This window comes from Molossus molossus, unplaced genomic scaffold, assembly GCF_014108415.1.
Source record: "Molossus molossus isolate mMolMol1 unplaced genomic scaffold, mMolMol1.p scaffold_m16_p_20, whole genome shotgun sequence".
Taxonomy (NCBI): Eukaryota; Metazoa; Chordata; class Mammalia; order Chiroptera; family Molossidae; genus Molossus; species Molossus molossus.
Genome location: NW_023425356.1, coordinates 38626401 through 38647941, shown reverse-complemented (window position 1 = coordinate 38647941; position 21541 = coordinate 38626401). Strand labels below are relative to the sequence as shown.

Here is a 21541-nt window from a genome sequence, read left to right as displayed (position 1 = left end):
AAAAGTAGAAATGACCTCTGGTGATTTTCTGCGGTGCATGCTATGCCCTACTTCCCTCTGCCGGCATGGACAACTGTAAGTTCACCAGGCTCACGTATACCTTAGGAGCCTTCTCTCCCAGGATGGAGAGAACATGGACAGGAATCTATAACCCAACAGTCAGTTGGTATTTATACAGAGCAAGTGGTTACCTGAAAAGCTGAATTACTGGATGCATTCTAAAGGCATGAAAACCAATGTCAGTGGCTTTACACTGCGTAGGACTTAGAAAGCTACAGATCGACCACCTCCCCCACCCCTGCCCTTTCCCCACCACATGCACACACGCGCGAAAACATGAATAGTTCTAATATTTACATCTACTGTTGGGTAGTGTTGCTGGCTCAGACTGGCTGCTGCTTTCCACCCTCCAGGTGGCTGCATTTCAGTGGTGGGTGAGTGATCCCTATGCATGCAGTTTGTATAGTTCTTTGGCCTCCTTCTGGATGAAAGGTGCTATATAAATAATATAACGTATTGTCATTATTATATCACAACACTGCAAACCATTGTGCTAAGAGGAGTGAAGGAGGTGCCATGGCCACACACACACACACACACACACACACACACGTGTGCACAATAACATTTTTGTCCCTGCCCTCCTGGAACCAAAGTGTTGAAAGGATTCTCTGGAAGGACTTTGCCAGGTTCCACTAGGCTCTAGAAGCTGGCTGGTCCTCAGCCGGTTGACACATTTCCCTTTAATTGGTCTACTCTCAATGGTCACCCACAAAGTCCAAACCCTTTTCCTGGCCTCCTGTGTCCCTCAGCCTGGTCCGTGCTGAAGGATTCCGCACCAGCCATGCAAGTGACTGCCTGGGTCTGCCTTCCCCATCCTGCCCAGGGTGCTGGCACTGAGTGTGGGCAAAACATGCCTTCCACTTAAGGAGCTCCGCCAGGGAAGAAGAGAGATAAAAGGCTGAAGTTGATACACAATTCAAAGCAAACAGGAGGGAAAACAGAACTTTTCTTAGAAGGCCAAATAAAACATCAGTGAAGGAAGCTGAAATGAGTTGGCCTGCAAACGGGGGCCAGAGACGCAACGTGGGCACCGGGCACAGAACACTGCGGGGAGGGGCGGTGGGGGCACGAGCATATTGTGGCTGCTGGTGAATTCTCTCAATGGCAGAAATAAGAACTTGTGCATATGGGGAGTGGGAGGGGAGGGTGGGGGAGAACGCACCAACCCCACTAAACTAATCTCAGCTAATGTAATGTTTAGCAAGATCCTTGGATAATGATACCACGCGTGTCATTATCGTCATCAAAACCCAATCTATGTTTTAAAAAGTTACAGATGATTAACACAACATCAAGTCGATGCAAACAATTACTTAACCCCCCCCCCCCCACATACACACACACAGAACCAGGAGGTCCCCATATTCTGCAGAACGAAGGAGGCTGCAGCTGTAGGGCCGACAGCTTTCATATCCTCATTTGAATAATGTGTCCTGAATCTGTCACTTTATTCATTCTCCTTATGCTCAGTGTACTCTACATCAACAACAAATTAAGTTGTAAATAAGAGACAATCATCACTTTTGTTTTGAAGCAGCTACTGCGTAGAGAATTTCAATGCACGCTCCTTTTCGGCAGGGGGGTAAGGAGGTGCTGGAGTTTGCTTTCATAAGCACAGATATGGGGAAAGGAACAGAAATAAAAACAGAAACCGTTGACTGTTGCTGAGGGGAGGGAAAAACATCTCCTGAAGCACATCTGTTCAGTACCAGCTGAAATTTCTTCCAAGAAGTTACGAAGACGTACAAAGACAGAGGCTAAGTTTCCCCGACTACCATGGAAACCACGTGACTTATTAATACCAGTCCTGTGGTCTTCGTACGGCAGGGGGCAGCTTTGCCTGGCCCAGCTCTAGACAGAATGACAAGTGCATTAAATCAATACAACCCATGTGTATCCATGAACGGAGTCCACACTCATCTCCATTAGCTCCCAAGAGTTCAAATCGCAACATGCACAGAAATTGAAAAAAATAGCAATAATAAATAACACAAAATGTCCCTACCTTTACATCGGAGAAGTAGGTCTTCAGCATATTGGAGCTGGGATAACGGGTATAAAAGAACATGAGCTTTGCTTTTTTCAAGTGATTGGGTGACAATCCTTCCTGCATGTAGGACGCAATCGGTTAAGGAAAACATTTCTTTAAACACGGGACCAACCACCTCCCCCTCACCGGGAGTCTGGAGGCCCACCAAGCAGCCGTGGGAGTTCTGGAAGGTCAGTGGCCCAGCCATGGAACCCATCCCTGACTTGCTGCTGCTTGCTGGGAGTGCCCACTGCCTGTCAGAAATCGCCAGATGCCATGTAAGGACATACAATTTACTTGCAGCATCTTGGCTACTTTGTAGCGAGGATGGCAAAACAGGGCCCCTCTATCTATAGGTTCACTTGTTGCTAAGGAGACAAATGCACCCATCACGTGCTACACAACTCTTATCATGAGAGTTTTTCTTCTTCTTCTTCACAATTACAGTTCTGTTTATTCTTCTCGTCACACTCTGCATTTTACATCAAATTATTATACTAATGTGTGTGAAAACACAAAAGGCATTATTTTGAACACTGCTAGGCAAGCTTCGCATGTCACCTTTTAGTGCTAATGTATCGGGGCGTCTTGACTCACTTTCTTCTTGCCGTATGATTAAATCCTTGTAATTGTTTCCTTTTAAATAACAGCTAAATTTGGGGAGGGGTAGTTCTGGCACAAAGAGAATGGGGAGGGGGTGTCGCTTTTGTTAAAGCAACGATCCAAAACCAAATACAATTTGCCTCTCCCAGATTTATAGTTAACTCCTTGGAGAGTAGTGCAGTGGTTGGGGCTAAGAAATCAATAACGGTGGGTTAGCAGATCAATAAATGGCCACTTACCCCAAATAAGAAGGCCTATTTATCTGGAAACATCATTACCTTTTAGATCTGTAAACAGCAGCAACTAAAACAGTTCCCGAGAGAATGTGAGGCTAACCATAACAATCCCGGCTTCCTGATTCTCGCTCAGATTCTTGGCACCCCTCGCCAGCCTCGGAGCTGGGGCGGCCCTGGTCACATCTGTGCCGCAGCCTGGCCCTGCCATTTCCTCAGCAAATTAATGGCTTTATAATTTATCAGAAATGAAGATGCACGTGGAGAAAATCAATGTGGTCCCCCACAAGGTCAATTAAGGGTCCTTCCTGGAAGCTTCTCTAAGGATTTTCTCTTAAAAGAGAGTCTGGGAAAAATTAGGAAAAAAAAAAAAAAAAAAGAAAAGAAAATGTGCGTGTGTGTGTGTGTGTGTGTGTGTGTACTCTACTGCCCTCTCTCCCCTAAATTTCACACCTTATACAAAAAGGTCAAATAAACACAGATATTTAGAAAAAAGGAGAGGTTTCCAAATGACCTCCATTAAGCACAGCGCGAACAATCTTCGCGAACAGAGGGAAACCAGAAAGTTACTGCAGAAGCATCGTCAAATTAATATTGATAAGCTCTTGACTCCTTACAACAGGGGGTTTGGCCAAATATTCTGCTGAGAAGGTGATTAGCATCCCCTCTAATATCATGCAAATTTGTGAAAGATCACCTTGGTTTGTAAACAGAAGAGTTAAATATTGGACTGTTTTTCCACCACTGAAAATAAACACTGAAGCAAGAAATTTTGATTTTCTATCTGTAAGCCAAAGCAGCTTAACTGAACTTGTGTTTTTGTTTGAGATCCTTAATGATTACAAAGACGATAATTTATGACTGACATACTTTTTGTGCCAAGGAAAGAGCTGAAAGGCCCTCCAGTAACCTCCATTAGACAGATACAGAAGACTAAAGGAACACAGCACACTTCAGGACCATCTGTCCAAATGGATAAGTGAAATAATAGTTGCAAGCTGTCTCCTATTGCCTCATGATAAGAGTTTTAGGCAAGTCCAAACTTTGACAAACATTCTCAGATCTGGGTTCTAATCTTTTTTTTTTTTTTTCAGACGGCTCTATTAAAACGACCTCGGACGTTTAACTATTAAGGGGGACAATGTCCCACCTCTTTTAAAATGTGGTCTCGTACAAAACACATCGTTTTGCTGTGGTTTTCAGATGGTCACAGAGCCGCGGAAACTTCCTGAAGCCTCCCATACATTTAAATGTGACTGAAATGGTTTTGTCCCTTTTATTGAAAAGACAAGCGAACATCCATCTTCTTTTGATGGGGATGTAGAGGCTTTTCATTTCATGAAAATATTATTCTGATTTGATTTCTCAAGTCTGTTTTGCTTTGAAACGCTTCCTGTTGGTAATACTTGGAATCGATCAGTTGAAATGGAACACAGAATAAATCTTTCTCTCTCGCTCATCGTGTAATTGAGATAAAATTCCCATAAAATATATGTTTCTAATAAACTATTAAAAATAGCTAATGAAATCTTTAAAAGCCAACAGTTAGATAATCCTTTTTTTGCCTCCTCAAAATAAATCTGAACTGACCAATTGGTTAATTTCCCTTTTAAGTGCTTGTGCTGAAAAGCAACTGTTCTTCCAAGAAAGCACTAGCTGTTTCCAGGATACTTACACACGCACAATGACTCATGATGGAATAGATTCAGTAAACATACAGCTGTACTGAACACGAGCTAAGCTCCATTCAAGGCCAGGAAAGAAAATGAGCACAAATAAATATTAAGGAGGTAGAGGGGGGTGGGGTGAGGGGGGGGGGCAGAACGCAAACAAGATCTGTCCAGGCAGCTCATGTGGCTTTGCCTCAATTCTCTTAGCCATAGCTTTGTGAAGACAGATGACATTCAATTCTATGTGTAATGCAAAATAGACAATAACTGCTGAAACTTGAGACAGCTGCCAGGTGTAAAAAAAAAAAAAGAAAGAAAAAAGAAAAAGAAACTGGGGGAAAAAAGAAAAGATGATAAATCCATAAATTAATGAAAGACATCTGCTCAGGAATATAAAAGATCAGAGAAGTAGAGTGCTACAGCTGAATCTCAAGCGGTGTTCAAACAACCTGAGAATCGGAGTGTTGTCTGTGTACCAAGCACAATGTAACCTACCTACACACAGCAGCGGGAGGAGCAGCAGAGGCAGCAAAAGGCGAATGGGAGAATAGGTTGTGGAGGCAGGAGGAGGAATATTCTCTTTTTCCAGGGGAACTCTGAATTGTGGCTGGAGATCTCTCAAGCTGCGTGTCTAACCGAGCAGATTGGGGCTGTTTCCTTACATTTTCTAAACCGCTTTGAAACCCAAAGAATTCCAGCTTTCCCCCTTCGGCTCCAATTTGCTCTGTTTCTAAGACGCTGGTCCCCGGGAAATCTTAAATGGGGAGAGAAGAGCTTAAACTATCTCATTTCGTGAAAGTAATAGAGCAATTAAGTTGTTGCTCCTCTAAGAAGTTCCAAATAACCGGGGGATGCAATTTTTTTTGGTAATTTACTCCATAATGGTGAAACCTAGAATCCTTCCGTCTTGAATATACGTTTCCCTACAGCTAATATAACGACTATGGCCCCACAAGGCTTTTTAAAATGTAAAAGATCAACTTCTGTGGATTATTTCACATTCCAGAAATTCATTTTTTTTAAGCCATGTTTTCCAGTTCAGTTTGCGTGTCAAACTATTAAACACGGTTCCTTTCTAAACTTCTTCAAGTACTGTTGACATTCTCCCTAAAAGTCCGGTAGAAAAAGCTGGCTTCCCAGAGAAAAGCCTCGGTGTCTTCACCTGCCTGTCTTAAAGGCTTAAAGCCCTCCTCTTGTGTTTTAATTGGGTGCATGCAAATGTCTGAGGCCTGCACAAGGCTATTTTTCTTGAGATGCAAAGAGGATGGACGACAAGGAACATCACGGAGAAAAACAATTGGCTGGCTGTTTCTTTTGGAATTTGAATACAACTTAATATTTGATTAAATAGATGCATTTGCAAAGATACTGAACATATATATATATATTTTTATATCCAGAACATGCACTGACATCCAGCTTTATCATGCACACACTCGCTCTTTGCTTTCTATTAGAAGGGATAACCAGGTAGTGTGTTCTGTGCTATAGAACACATATATGTTTCATGTGCCGAACTTAAGTGGATTTATCTGATAAGCTGGTATTCTCAGTAGTTCTTGTCTTGGCGACTTTGTTCGGGGAAACAGATGATGCCCTTTGGAGTGGGAAAGGCTTGTTCCTTAAGGATTAAATTATTCATTACACCTTGGAAAGCCATGAACTAAAAAATGAAAACAAAATAACGATGATTATGGTCGTATCATTTCATCTCGTGTCTCTGATCTCTTCTAGCAGTAACTGGACACATATGGGCTTATATACTTAAAACTGAAGTAAGATACCACTCACTGTCGTTCCCAGAGATTTCTTTAAACTGAACACTTGAGAATATTGCCCACACATCATCAGTTAAATCAAGGGAAGAACCCAGTGCCACACAAAGATGGAGAGAGCGGAAAAGTGGGTCTAGTTTCCCCACAAACACTCAGATCCTCCCTGGCTGCAGAACCGCTAGCCTACCTTCTGCCTAAGAAATAACATATCCATGAGCTACATGGTTAAAATGGGATGTGGTAGAGGGGAAAGAGACAGAAGGTTCGAAGGTGGAACATGTAATTGTTCATTGCAACAAGAAGTCCAAATTATTTAGCTACATGAGACACCTCCAGGTATAAGCAACTAACATTTCATGGGAACACAGGTGTTTCTCAACCATCACTGTGTAATCAAATATTATATTGGTCAGAGAGAGGAGAAGTTATTCGTCTGAAGAAAACGCAACTATATTCTCTTTAAAGTCCTGGATACGTGTAGAAATAAAAGGAACTTCTTTCCATTCAAATCCTTAAAATTCCTCAAGGGATTTAGAGGGTGAGACAATGAGCATGGCCAACACTTGAAGCAATCAAAAAGATTTTTTCCCTAGAAGACCCAGCTTACTTAAAAAAAAAAAAGAAAGAAAGAAAGAAAACAAGCAAGCAATTATCTGGTTATAATGAAAAGTCTAATTAAAAAATGGCAACATAAACTGGCATCTTGAGTTAAGGAGTTTGGTATGGACTTACAGGACTATGAAATCTTGCTTCAAATAGTCACCCAAATAGGCATGTCCCTTTCCAGGGTGTGTGTGTGTGCGCGCGCGCTCGCACACACACGCATGGAGAGAGAGAGAGAGAGAGAGAGAGAGAGAACCCACCATCACTACTATTGGCTTCAAAATGAACTAAAGATCTCTGAGGAGAGACGGGGTCTAGCCTGATATGAACCTCAGAAGATGCTCTTCTTGGAAAGGGTAAAAAAAAAAAACATTCAAGTCATTGTGTCTTCTTTGCCTTTCTCATCACCAACAGCTACAGAGCAATCATTTTCACCTGTTTACTGCCCGCTCACAACAGGTAAGGCGTGGTGCTTAGCACAGATGGGATTCATGACTGGGGGGTTACATTTTAGGTCTTTGAAAGGTCGACGTTAAATCGGCAACCAATTCAAGACTCAGTTTCTGTTTCTGTAGCTAGGCCCTCAACATCTTTCTCTCAGGACACGATTCTCTCCTTCCTCATCAGGCAAAGAGATTCTGTGTTAAACTGCCCAAATGGGTCTCATACTAGTTGCTCCCATTTGCCTGATCGGAAATCTTCGCCAGTATCCTAAGATTTGGCTGGAAGTATGACTTTTGCTACCGGAGAATGTACATTTCCGCCAGAGCCGGGGCTCTGCACTTACGTGGCGGCCTCTGGAGTGGGCTTAGATACTAAAATGTCAATTTCTAGTCATCAAGACGATTGCTCAAAATCCTCAAATTAGCAACAGCCAACTTAATTGCTAAATTTTATATCCATCTGGCAATTTATTATAAGAGAAACATGTTTCTACCTGCCCCCAAATGCTACTAGTCTACTAGCCCAGAACACCAATGACCACAAGATTTTTAAGAATTTACTGCAAGAACCAATTTACAGAGAGAGAGAGAGAAAAAAAAAAATCATCAATTAAAAATAGCCAGAGTTCAGGACAGGTCTAATAAAAAATATAACTGGCATCTCTACATCAAAGTCAGGTTCAAAATATAAAAGAGTCATAAAAAGAGCCATTTTTTAAGTCGAATACAGCTGAGTTTGATATTTAATTGTGCTCTCTTGCTTTCCAAAATAATTTGCTTTGTGTATGTTAGGACAAAAGATTTCTGTGTATGGCTGAACAGAGGTTAATCATGCATGGAAGGCAGCTGCACCAGCCCCAAAGAACAGACCTTGGGTGAATGAGGGAGAGAGACCGATGCCTTCTGAATAAATCAGTACCTGTGTATTTACTTTAAAAAAACCACGTCTCACTTCAAGACTAAAGAGAGACTCCAACTCCCCTCTCACATCCATCTTCCTCCCACCAACACAGTGCTCTTCAGCAGGTTGAGCCAGGTCTTCTTTAAACCGCCCGGGGACCCATACACGACTTAAAGGGAGAATTCTTATGGCATCTTAGGGATCTGAAACGGACTTTCCTCTCCATTCTAAAACTTACACGCTCTTAAAAATATATCTGATAGAATTCAATATCACAATGAGATGTTTTTCCATCTCTGATTCTACTTTTTAAAAAAAGAGAGAAAGATAAGATAATACAGGAGGAAGAGCAGGAAACAGCACAACTGAAAAAGCACAAACTAAGTCCCAGCTCCTGGGGGCCATTCACCGCTTGTGCAAGATGCCAAGATGGTTGATTTAGCGGGAGGGTTTTGTGCCATAGGAAATGCCACAGGGGCGCTGATGAAAACGTACTACTTGGAGTCACAGGAGAGACTGAATTCTCAAGGAGACACTAATCTACAGTCTTCTACATGGGGTGTACACCTGACCCTCTGGGAAGCCCGTTTTGTGTGGTTTTGCTCTGAGGAAAAAAGTCAAAGGATATTGCACTTCCCGAGTAAGGTGAGATTTCGGACATGTCTTGAAGATCGCCACACTCGGACTTGATGAGTGACAGGGAGAGGCCTTCCGCCGAGCTGGGTGGGTGTGCTGGTGAACAAGGGTGGTGGCTCAGGTGGTGGGATGACATCTTGGTCCTCAGACTTGTGGTCTCCCTAGTTAAGTCTAAGGACTCGGGAGATGCTCGGTCTTTTCCCGAGAAGGAGCCGGAGGGAGCACCTAGCGGACTCTGAAATGGATAGGCCATCAGGGGAAGGGGGAAGGGATGGCGGAAAGTGGACGTGGTGAAGCCCGCCGTGGCGGAGAGAGGGGACTGGTGCAGGGGCTGGTGGTGGCCACCAGTGGGGGGGCCGGAGGCAGACTGGTCAGATGAGTTTTTGCGGACCACCAGGGGCAGTGCTTCCGTCTGGTCTGTGGAACTGGGCATCTGTACGCTGCCAAAGCTGTCCAGGGGGTTCGGAATGATGACGTCGCCAAAGCACTGCAGGCGCTGGTTGGCGGTGTGGAAATTGTGGTTTTCCCCATTGACTGCAAATCTGGCCTGGGGGATCTGGAGAGGGGGGAAGACCTGAGGAACCTGGCGGGAAGGTTTGGCCGAAAAGACTTTGACCACAGTGTCCACAACTTGCGACATGGCAGAGTTCAGTTCCTGTTTCAAGGTCTCGGCCAAATGTTTGCCTTCTGGTTGTAAGGAGTTTGGCCCGTGGTCCCTCTCTTTGTTGTTGCCTTCTCGCTTCGGCTTGTTCTCAGCCATTTCCTGCTCCCTGATCAGGGCCCGGGCTCGGTCAATGAACTGTCCTGGGTCCAGCTCGCACATCTCATTATCTGACCTCCCGACGGAGTCCTGGGCCCTGGCATCCAGGATCTCCGAGCGCATGCTGTCTTCAGACAGGTTGCCATCTTCATCATTTTCGGAATCAGTGCTGTCATAGATTTGGTAGAACTTTTCCTGCAGCTGGCGCAGCTGTTTCTGCATGTCCTCCAGCTGCTGTTTCAGCTGTCGGCGCTCCTCTCGCTTCTGTTCTTTTCGGGCTGAAACCAGCTGCTGGAAACTCTGTTGCTGCTGCTGCGGCAGCTTTTGCTTGCGTTTGTTTTCTCTGTAACTTTCTCGGGGGCTCACAGACTGCGGGGCCATCTCTCTTTCGTTTTCATTGCCCCTTAATGCCACACTGGGGGAATGGCTCATACCCCGAATTATATTCTCAACCCGGGCGCGCTTTGCTCTCAGGTGCTCATCACATAAGCGATCCATATCAAACTGGCTCATAGTAGGCCTGCCAAAAGGGGAAAGACACTCTGGGGGGCTGTCTCTTGAAGAGTTGCTGCATATATCTTCCTGATGTACTTCGGAGCCTGTGCTAGAGAGACCGCTGGCTTGGAAACTGGGCTCCGTGCCACCATTTTTGTTCATGTTATTTTTCAACAGCTGGGAAATTATGGTTGCTCCTGGAAAAGGCATCATGGCATCTTCATACGAGTTCGCCCTCTTCAGCAGCTTGCGGAGTACATTTGACTTTTCCCCATCTGCATGCTGCACTACTGAATACTCAACATCCTGCTCGGAACCTTGGGGATTCATGGCACTAAAAAACGTTGCTCTTGCCTTAGCAAAAAATGCAGATGCTGTCCCTACCGTCCTTTTCACTCCAATGTCAACTCTTCTCCTCTTGGTTTGCCGGCTTAAGAGGGCTGTGCTGTCATGGTCAGGCATCACTGGACAGTTATTGTGCCATCTTCAAAAGCTCGTCAGCTGGGCACAGCTCAAGAATCCCGGGACCCTGGCCAACAGAACAAAAGGACTGATGAATCATTTTCTTTAAATTTCTCCAAATTTCCTGACCTCAATCCTGAATCAAATGCAAAATGCATAGGCTCTGGGATTTATGGCACATTACAATTATTGCAATTTATTATGCACTCTGCTTGAAATGAAACATTTTTAAATATTTCTGCTCCAATGGTTTAAGATGGATTAAGATTAAAAAAAAAAAAAAAGGCAAAAACTGCTTAAGCACCAGTAATATGATTCTCTTTCACAAATGCCTAAAATGATACTGTTTATCTTCAGAAGAAATAGTAGATTATAAGTACACAGCCTCTGACAACCAATTGATTAAATTTTGGGCATTGAGATTCATATTACAAAAGAAGATGAAAGTGGGCTACCCTTAAGACATAGGGTTAAATTTTTAAGCTGTGTGAAATTTGGATGCAAAATCCCATTTCTGCATTAAAATTATTGGGATTTTAAGGCTAGGGAAAGAATTCTACAATAAATGCAAATATTTAAAACACACCCTTTATTACTGAATTTAAAAAATATTTTTGTCATAGATGAAATAAAATGAGAACACCTCCATCAGCATCTTTCCAACAGAAATGATCAATTTAACATTGAAATAAATGCAAAATCACTCATATTACAAGACTGCCTATTCAGCATAGATATTTATTTTTACCAGTAAAATCACGTTTGAAGATGGTATCTGTTTCTTTTATAATGTAAGTATGAGCATATTTATAAATTTCATGATGTCCTTCTGATTACTTAAATAAAGTTGAACTTACTGCCAAAGAACGATGTTTCATTTTAGAAATCAATAAATTGAGGTAGGCAAGAATACATATATCTTCAGGACTAGTTTTATTCTGTTAAAATTTGCCAAAATACTACTTCATATATTTTAAAAAACTATTAATATATACCACTTGTGAATTTTATTTCATATGCTAGATTTAAGGGGAAAAAACACACACAAAAAAGATATATAAAGGAAAAAAAAATAACATTACTCCAATATACGTGAGAAAGGGAAACACCTTCTCAGCACATGAACTTCCATTGTTTCTTGGGAACACAATGTAAAAAGAGAATATCTTTCCTTGCATTTTAGAAAAGGCATTTGACATATTTTATGACTTATTAACTAGTGATACTAACCCCAAACTTGGCATAAATATAATGTCACATCTTTTTTTGCTTACAACTAACATTTTATGAAGACAATGAGATTTTTTTTCCTCACCCAGGGTTTATCTAATATTAAACTTCACGTGTGCCTAACAGAGCACATCTTCACAATAACAGGGTCCATGGCCAAAGGCAACGTGCAGAGGGTTGGAACCGCTCCCATCTCTCTCGGTTCACCTGTGAAAACATCTACGTGCTCCCTAGGACTGCATCTGTGGCTAGTTTTAAAGAATGACTATCCATGCAAATAGGCATAATTTCAGTATGAAATAACCTGTGAAAATCAAGAAAACGCTCAATGCTTAGATGGCTGTGTGTATTTTTTTTCTTTTAAGCGAGAAAGATTTCATCATGCATGCAGTCCTTGCTCCTAGTTTCTATATGAAGATACAACATTTTAAAAGAGCCTATTTAGAGTATCATGAAAGCAGTTTGTATATGTGTGTGTGTATTATATATATATAATATATAACCTTTATATAATATATTATATATATATTTATAACACACACACACACACTCCAGAAAAAATACTTTTTTCATGCCTCAGGATAAAATTTCCTGAATTTAGAATGGAAACAGACCTTAATAACCTCAACATTTGGTTGAAAATCAAATTCGAAATAATTGCGACCTCTCATACATTAGTAATAAAATTGATATTAGGAATAGAAACATGCAATGACAAATCTTTCACTAACACATTAGATCTGATAAATCAGGTGTAGCTGTCAGGTGAGAGGAAAAAAAAAAAAAGAAAGTGAGACAAACAAGAAAAAAGAGGAATTATTTCAAAGCTCAGAAAGACTTGCATATTGAGGGAAAGGTTTTTCTTCGCATGCATATCACTTTTTCCAAAAGTAGAGTTCATTTGAAAAATTTTCCACTTTTCTTTTTGTGTACAAATCCCTTTCTCCTTAGTATCACCTAAAAAGCACATGGAGCTCCAATCAAAACACTGAGCAAACTTTCTGCAGTGTTCTCCTCCTGTTCACCTTCACACCCAAAAGGGATTTTGCTCCTACCCATCCCTGCTATGGGAATAGCACCTCTGCATCAGAGGCGCAGAAATGACAAGCTGTGTAAGAGATGAGCAGAAGGTCATCCCCAGACATCCTTCCTTTCCCAACTGCCTTTTACCTCTGAGTCAATTGCATTTCCTCTCCTCTAGTCTAGGTATCAACAGCTACATCCCTGCCTCATGCGGGAGCCAAGAGGAGGGCTGTGCTCTTCCTAAGGTGGAAAGAAATGACACTCGCATCTTCACTGGGAAATAGTGTTAAACATGCTTGTTGGGTCTTTTAAGAACATAATATACTGTAACTTCCTCCAAATTCACCAAACTACTCTGTTTTTTTTTTGTTTTTTTTGTGTTTTTTTTGTTTTTGCCATTGTCTTTCAACCAGTCAGCATTTTTAGATTAAATAATGATCCGTTTCTGTTGTGGGCTAAGAGAATTTAATTACTTTTAGGTCTTGTTGTATGATGTCCAGCTGAGACATAATAAATAGGATGAAACAAATGGGAAAAAGGATGTAATCGAGCAAGACAAAGCATTATATTAATAGAAGAAATATCTCTTCCCATATAGCTTAGACCTAAACTTAGAAATAAAAGTACTAGTGCACATTGGGCTTATAACCCACAGAGGCCATAGGCAAGATAAAATCATTTATCTGGTTGATACAGTATTTTACCAACGTTATGTTTCATACACAAGATATACCTGTAAATACATTCACCACATAAGAAAACACACCGTTAAGTGACTATAATGTAAATAAAATTTCTTGAAAACACTTTCAAAGCACTGGATGATTTCCCAATTCAGAATTTGGAGAATGCTATAGAATGACTTTATCATTGATGTTGTCCTGTCCATTAAGATGTGTAAAAGTTCTTTATTTCTCAACATATGTATCAAGCCAGAATGTTTCAGCTACAATTATTATTGACTCGTGTGTGTGTCGTGTGCCACTGAGTCAGCTCTGACTCCTGGCGACCCTATGAATGAGTGATGTCCAAAATGCCCAGCCCTCACCAGCCCTGCTCAGCTCCTGCAGACTCCCACCTAGGGCTTCCTTTATGGAGTCAATCCATCTCATATTTGGTCTTCCTCTTTTCCTGCTACCTACTATTTTCCCCAGAATTACTGTTATCTTGTATTTTAATTTTCACATTAATTTTAAGTCTAACCAGGCAATAGGAAAGCTCTTGATCAACAGGGGAGAACATCAGTATCAGCAAGTATGCAGAAAAATACTGATGTTGAATTTGAACCCAAATGTATTATTGATTAGATACACATATTCTATTCCTGTAAAGTCCTTTTTAATTAAGGTGAAAATCTATTGAGAATATTTTCACTATTAAATGTTTGTGTTGCACCACTTGAAATCTAACTACACAAATGCTCTAATAATTCCTATGCAATGGATAGCCTAGCATAGCAGATTCCTCCCAGAAAAATATGAGAACTAACATGCAGGTATAATCAAGTCAGATTTTAATTACTCCAAAAGATTCTTAATTAAAATAGGAATTATCTGACATTCTATTTGATATAATCCTAAGGAAACTGATGACTTAATGTTAGTAGAGAAGACTTTTCAGTGAAGAATTTTGAACACCCCAGTGTGAAGTTGAAAGTAGGTAAGCACTCTTGCTTTAATAAATAACTTATTTGGGGGAGGGTGATGCAACTTTTATGCATCTATCTGGAATCCAGATTCTGGACAAAGAAGTGTTTCATTACAGTAATTATCCAGATAGTTCAGACAAATCTTTTATGAGACAGGGGAATTGTAAGGTTGGCATGGTTTCCTGTTTGGATTATTCAGATTATCTGTCTTCATTGATAAAATTATTTGAAGAAATTGCTCAAGCTTACACATAACTTCTTTTAGAAAACAACCTTTGAATGGGCCTTTCATCTATTTGGATCAACCTGGTTATAAAATTTCAAATGGAATATCCTTAATAAGTCAATCTGGAAATCAGTAATTCAAGGGGGAAAAATCTGATGATTTGATTTAGGTAACTACCTCCGTCTCCCAAATCACTAAGCTGTTTCCTTCACTGTATTCAAGAGTTCATTTTTGCTAATTAGCAACTTTTCCTTCAGAGGTGTTTCTGCCTAATATTAGGTTAAATAAACCTGTGATGTTTATTTTGAAGAACTCACTTGACGTTAAGTTAATATTTCAATGAACTAAGATTGTATTGTCAAAATCTTAAATCAGATTTTAAAATTTCCTATCATAATAGAATTCTCAAATCATAACCATTGCATTTAAAATTCCTCTGTCCTATCGAAAATTTCATACATTTTTCACCTGCGAAATGAACACAGAACATTGTCTGAGGCATGCCTAAAATATTCATTTCCACTTATTTAAGGAGTAATGATTCACCAAATTAGTAAATCAGAGTGAGAAATAATCTCAAGAAAAAACACGAACATTTTTTTCTTTTTGTTGAAATTTGAAGTATTCTAAATATCCTCTGAAGCTTTAGAATACACTAGGCAATAAGGTTTGAGAAATTCCGTATGTATATGTCCTTTCCACTATATACAGATACTTATTAGAATCTTATAATAACATACCATGCACAATCCATCTTCATATTATTAAATCAGTAACATTTTATAGTTTCTTTGGTTAATCCTGAACCTAAAACATTTCTTATATTAGCAGTTGCAAATGCAAGATGATTCCTGATATGATATAAGAAATTGGGGGTGGGAGGAGGCCTATTTTGCACTTTGAACAAATAAACAGCAAACCTGGCAGCTAGCTTATGTTTTAAGATCGCAAGTGCCACTTGTAGAGGGCCAATGCTAGGAAATGAATAAAGTGGGAACAAAGATGCATGTTATATATGCATGACTTTTTTTCCCACAAGGTGGTGATTAAACTAAATAGAATTCTGCATAATGGACACATAAAAATATCAATACATGCCAAGCACAGAAAACCCCTATTAAAAATAAGCCAAAGAACATATCCATCGATGACATTTTAATTATGAAAGAAGTTCAAAAGCATCCAAGGAAAGTATTGGAGGGAAACTCTGATGTTTATGTCTCAAGAATAAATGACACATATTATCTCATTTTCATGAAACAATGATCATCACCCAAGCAACAAAACCAACCAACAAAAACCATTCACCGTCCAACCTAATTCTACGCAACTCAAGAAATAACCTGTGTGTGTAAAGAAAAAAAAAGGTACAGATCAAGTATTAAGAATCCAGATAGAGTGCTTATATTGAATTCTCAACATCTTCTCTCATGCATTAAGCCTTCCTCTATTTTACCATTATATAAACATAGCCATGTTATGTTGCATGGACAGGTTAACCCGAATAGTCCTCTTTTGCTTCCTCACTACACACAGCCCATTTCATTTTGAAAATACTCAGAAATTCTTGCAAGAAACTCTTCATAGAACTGACTGCCCGCATTTTGCATCAAACAGAAAAGCAGTTACCTCTCACGTACTTGAGATTTCCCTTCCCCATCAAAGTAATAACTAGGGCATCTGGCACATGTCTGGTACAATGACAGGCTCATTCTACTTTATGAGAATATTTAACATATGACTTGAAAGAGTTTATGCACATACCTATTCTTTCTGGGCAGAGAGAAAGCACGCTGGAAAGATAAGCTTTAACAACAGTAACACTTTCAAACTGACTTTGGTATTCTTGGCAGTTACACACACCGCCCACGGCTGTCCAAAACCCACACACACAAAAGACAGCCCCCCCCTCCCCCAGACCTGGGAGATAGACATAAACTGGACGGAAGCAAAGGGAAAGTCAATCTCCCTCCACCTGCTGCCTGAAGTGGGGGTACTTTCAGCCGCCTGGCAGACAGGAGCCTGAGATACAGCCTCAGCAGCAGCCTGCCAACATCCTTAAGAAAAATAAACAAACACACACCAACTTGTCTCCTACCCCCAACTAAAGAACTCACATGGCAGGGCTCAAAACATAACAGCAGCCCATTCCCATTAGCCTGGACAATCCTATTAACCAGGGCAACCATAAATTCATAAATCTCTACAACCCCAGGGCATGCATTGTGGTCTGGAACTGTACAGACACACACAGACACAGAGGAAATTTGCACCTGTCTTTCTTGACACAACACACCTGTCAGGCCCTGCTCATGCGCATTCTGTTAATAGACCTCTGCCTACCTAGTTTAGGAAAGGAAATGCTTTTTTTTTTTCTTTGTAAGAGAGGGTATAGGTGGGAGGGGAGAGAGAGAGAGTGAGTGAGAGAGAGAGAGAGAGAGAGAGAGAGAGCCAGCGCACAAGAGAAGAAACTTCTAGCCTTGACTTTGAGAGAAGGCCATCCTGTACTTGCTCTGTTTTTATAAGCTCAAGGAGACAACACAGACCTTCTTGGAAAAATTCAAACAAGCAGGTGAGTTCTCAGCCTTCCCCCAGGCGGAGTAGGGTTCTGGGTTGCCAAGAACAGCAGCAGTCACACTCCTACCTGCCTCCTTGGGCTATAGGAGACTATGGCCCAACCCCTCCTTCTGGTTTTTTTCTCTGCGGGCCTGAAGGACTCAACTTCGAAAGAGCTGAAAGGGGGCGGGAGACCTACAGTCTCTAGAAATCTACTCTCCCTTTATCTCCCTGCTACCCCCATACCAAATCCACACTCTCCAGCATCGTGCAGTTTTAGCAGGAGGAGTAACTGGCTGGCACACCAGAGGAACCAACAACTCTCTAAACTGGACTTTGGGTGATGTCTCCCCTCCAACCCCGCCGCCCCCCCGCCCTTGCCCCCGCGCTCCCCTCCTCGTCTGCTCAGGCAAGATAGCAGCCCTCCCCGCCCTCCTCACTGTTCTCCCCACTACCAATTACTCTCACCTCTCCTTTCCTCCCTCCCCAGGCCTCCAAACTGGGGCAAAACTGTAGGTACCACCCAGCCAAGACGAGGTCGAAGCAGTCCAACGCCACCGACTGCCAGCGATGCCTGCGAGACTCTCGGCCTGGCAGGTCCGCTGCCCAAGAACATCCCCCACCCGGACTGTGATCTGTCCGCTCCCCCGCGGCGCCGGGGCACCAACCCCTCCGCCCCACGACCCTCCGAAGCTCCCGGTGCCGCCTCACCCACTCCACTCGACCTACCCCGGGTTCCCTGGGGCTCAGGAGAGGGGCGCCGCGCTTGTTTCCCGGGACCATCCCTCCACCGCTCCAACCCCGATTCCAACATTTCGGCCACGACCGCGTTTACGGAGGAAAGTAGCAGAGCGCCCCCCTCTCTCCCGCTCCCTCCCCCCGGCCCTCCGCTGGGGTTAAAAGGGAAGTGAAAGGTATGCAAATGACAAGCAAATTGGAAGAGCCGGGAAGAAAGGCAGCTATAATAAACTAGACAAAGAGAAGGGACGCGGGGACTGGCCCCGGAGTTTTCACCGGGGGAGAAGGGAAGGATGAGGCTTGGCGGAAAGCGGGGATCCAGACGAACAAAAAGCGACCCTGTCCCCCTCGCGGTCCTCTCTCCTGAGAAGAGCGGGCAGGGGAGAAAGGAAGGGACGCGAACGCCCCCGCACACTCCAGACACAGTACACAAAAGGTGACAAGATCAGCGACAAGTCCAGCAATATCAGCCTCCCCCGAGCGCCACCACCACCCCCAGCCACCAGCAGGAAAGAGAAAGAAATAAAAGCCAAGCGGATCACTTACTCTTAGGAACTGGGAGGAGCGGAGCGCAGAGTTCCACGGAGACTCCTGCTCAGACACTGTTGAGAGGCTATTTTATTATGATTCATTTAAATAACACCACTTTCTCCCGGGGGGAAAATGTTTACACGGATAGAAGTCGTGGGAGTCTCTTTTCTTCCCATTCAAGAACAAGCCAGTACAAGTGATTCTGGAAAAGGGGAGGGGACTGGCGAGGGGACTGGCGAGGGGACAGAAGATACTTACGTGGTGCAGCGAGCAGGGGGACCGAGCCTTTTTTTTTTTTTTCCCCTGCCGGCAGAGAGGAAAACACGCGCGCTCTCACACCCGGTGATGGCTTGCGGGTGATGAATATAATAATTGGACAAGGGACGGTGAGTCTGTACGACAGCGAGCCGGCGATCGGGGCGAGTGGGAGAAGGGGGAGAGAGAAGAGGTGGGGAGGGGAGAGGGGAGGAGAGAAGAGAAAGGGAGAGCAGAGGAAAAGAGGAGAGAAGGGAAAAGAAGAGAGAAGAGAAGCGAGGAGGGAGCAAAAGCGGGGCGCGTGCGGCGCGGAGGAGCGCGGACCCGAGCGGAGCGGGAGCAGGCGGGCCGGCGGAGCTCCTGTGCGCCGCTCCGCGTCCCCGGCTGCAATGGTGTATTATTTCAGAGCGCTCCCTCAGCTGAGGGCTGCGCTCCACAACAAGATTTACTTTAAGACACAGCTGAAGGAAACAGGAAGACTGCACGTCACAGTCTGACTGACGTACCCGGCCCCAACACCCAATCGCGAGGCGCCTTCGGATTCAAGGGGGGATAGCGAGGCAGGAGAACTTGGGAGGAAAAAAATATATGAAAGGGGTGGGGGTAAGGGGCTGGGAAAAGAGGAGGGGAGCGGGGCCCCGCGCTCCTCCTCCCCCGCCTCCATCCCTGGCCCCTACCCCCCACCCCCCCGCCACTGCTTCGGGGCCACTGGATCACCGCGCCGGGGCCTGAGCGAGCCATCTGCGGGCACCGTGCAAAACGGGCGACAGCTCGGGCGGCGCTCCGCTCGCACTCGCTCTTCCAGGACGCAGGTCCTCTTTTTCTCCCCCCTTCGTTTCCCAGATACAGCTGATCGAGTTCGCCCAGTGGCCAAGCGAGTGAGTGTCTCTCGGACTTGGGTGAAGGAAGGCACGGAAAAGTATCCTGGAGAAAAAGTCTTTTTTTTTTTTTTTAAGGTGTGGGATGGTATAGCAGGAAGGAGTGGGATCCTGAAATCATTCCACTTTTAAAATGATTATAGGTAGTATCAAGAATACATGTTACTTTTGCAGAATTTTGAAGGGGAGGTGGACACTAAAATACAGGTAGGTTTGGGATTAAATAATAGATGCCAGAGGTTTTCCACACCAGCTCCACTGCATCTGGTATTAGAAGACCAGCATTGGTTGAATCCCAGTCAACCTCTGGTCAAAATTATTAAGAAGATGAATCCTTGCCCTTGGTTGCCTCTAACAACATAATTTGGATGGTAGGTACAGGAGCCTTCATGAAAATGTTAACAAACATTATCTCGCAGTTACCTCTCACTCACTCACCCCAGAATAATGAGAGAGAGAGGTTTCAAACAGGATTACACAGTTTTGACGCCTGGGTAACAAACTTTAACATTTATTAGGTAAGAAATTTCAAACGCTTAAATATCGGGCTTCAATGTAAAGTCATAGAAAATTCACTTTGGTTTGACATATCCTGGATGAAAAATAACCAGCAAGCTTTCTTTAGATAACGTGGCTCTCAAAGAGCTCCTTGGGGTTTGCAAGTTACAAACGCTAAGGAAGGAGCCTCCAGACCTGCAACTACAACGTCTTTCTCCCCGCACAGTAAATGGCTTTTAATAAAGCGACTGAGTTTATGACTTAAAGGTCCTATAAAAGCTAGAAGTTGCAAGGGCTGCAAAACAGAAACATTCATACCTGGTCGATTAGACACTCATTTTCTTAGGTAGGATAAGGGCAAGTATTCTGTGTGTGTCTCTCAAATTTAATCAGATCAAAGGTTGAATCATGTTGCATCCTGACAACAGGGTGTTTATGAGGTGTGTTACAAGCACTCGGCCACAGCCGAACACTACCACCAGCTTCTGCAAATGCACGCGCGCACACACACACACACACACACACACACACCCCTTTCATAGGCCATTTATCATTTCAGCTTCAAATTCATCAAACTGAGGAAATATTCTCTTTGAATACAACAGCAATGATATTATGTCCAACTCTATACCTTGTAGGAAACTTTTGGCACGGGATTTAAACATTGAAAAGAAGAAAAAAAAAAAATCAGGCTGGCTAGGTTAGGTGTCCAGGATAAGAAAAGAGACTTGCTTGAGCATCCTCAGCCTTCATTTCTTTTCTTTCGCAGCCCCTAGACATTCCCTGCACCCCGTTACTGAAAGGACACAGACGTGCGCAAACACACCACTCACACTTGCAGTGATGGGCTATTCTAGCAAGTGTTCTAATCGAGATGTGACAATTTAGGCTGGGAACAGAAGTAATCTATCAACGTGCCCATTAGATGCAGTATGTAATAATGTTTCTATTGGTTGGGTCCTTTCGAGGTAAGCGGGTGTCCTGAGCAGGAAATTTTGGATCAAGGATAGCGTCTTTCTTCTTTTCGTCCTATTATTTTCTTAAAGTATCCCAGGGCGTACATATGTTAGAGCCAGCCCATACATAAACTGGTAGGAGTAACGGATATATGCCCTCCACACCTTAAAACCATCTGCTCAGTTTGACATTTAAAAGGGAGGAGGGCAGGGAAGGAGGAGGGGTAGAAGAGGGACGAAAGGGAGCGGAAAGAAAAGATTCAGACTCGGGAAGGAATAGCTTGAACTGTGGCCCACAAGTTTATGTCGATTGCACCTAGCGCTCGGAT

General features: G+C 43.1%; 1 protein-coding gene across 2 annotated transcripts in view; it reads right to left on the bottom strand.

The window, feature by feature from the left end:
• Nucleotides 1-18924, bottom strand: part of PROX1 (prospero homeobox 1) — a 50135-nt gene extending 31211 nt beyond the window's left edge. Inside the window, exons 1-3 of one of the 2 annotated variants that reach the window (XM_036273388.1) lie at nucleotides 18884-18924; nucleotides 8949-10740; nucleotides 2069-2176 (exon numbers count right to left, since the gene is read on the bottom strand). In XM_036273388.1, the coding sequence (XP_036129281.1) occupies nucleotides 2069-2176; nucleotides 8949-10673 (1833 nt within the window). In that variant the 5' untranslated portion in view covers nucleotides 10674-10740; nucleotides 18884-18924. Of the gene's footprint in view, nucleotides 1-2068; nucleotides 2177-8948; nucleotides 10741-18640; nucleotides 18840-18883 lie in introns of those variants that run through there. The other variant, XM_036273389.1, reaches the window with a different exon arrangement.
• Nucleotides 18925-21541: the final 2617 nt, after the last annotated feature.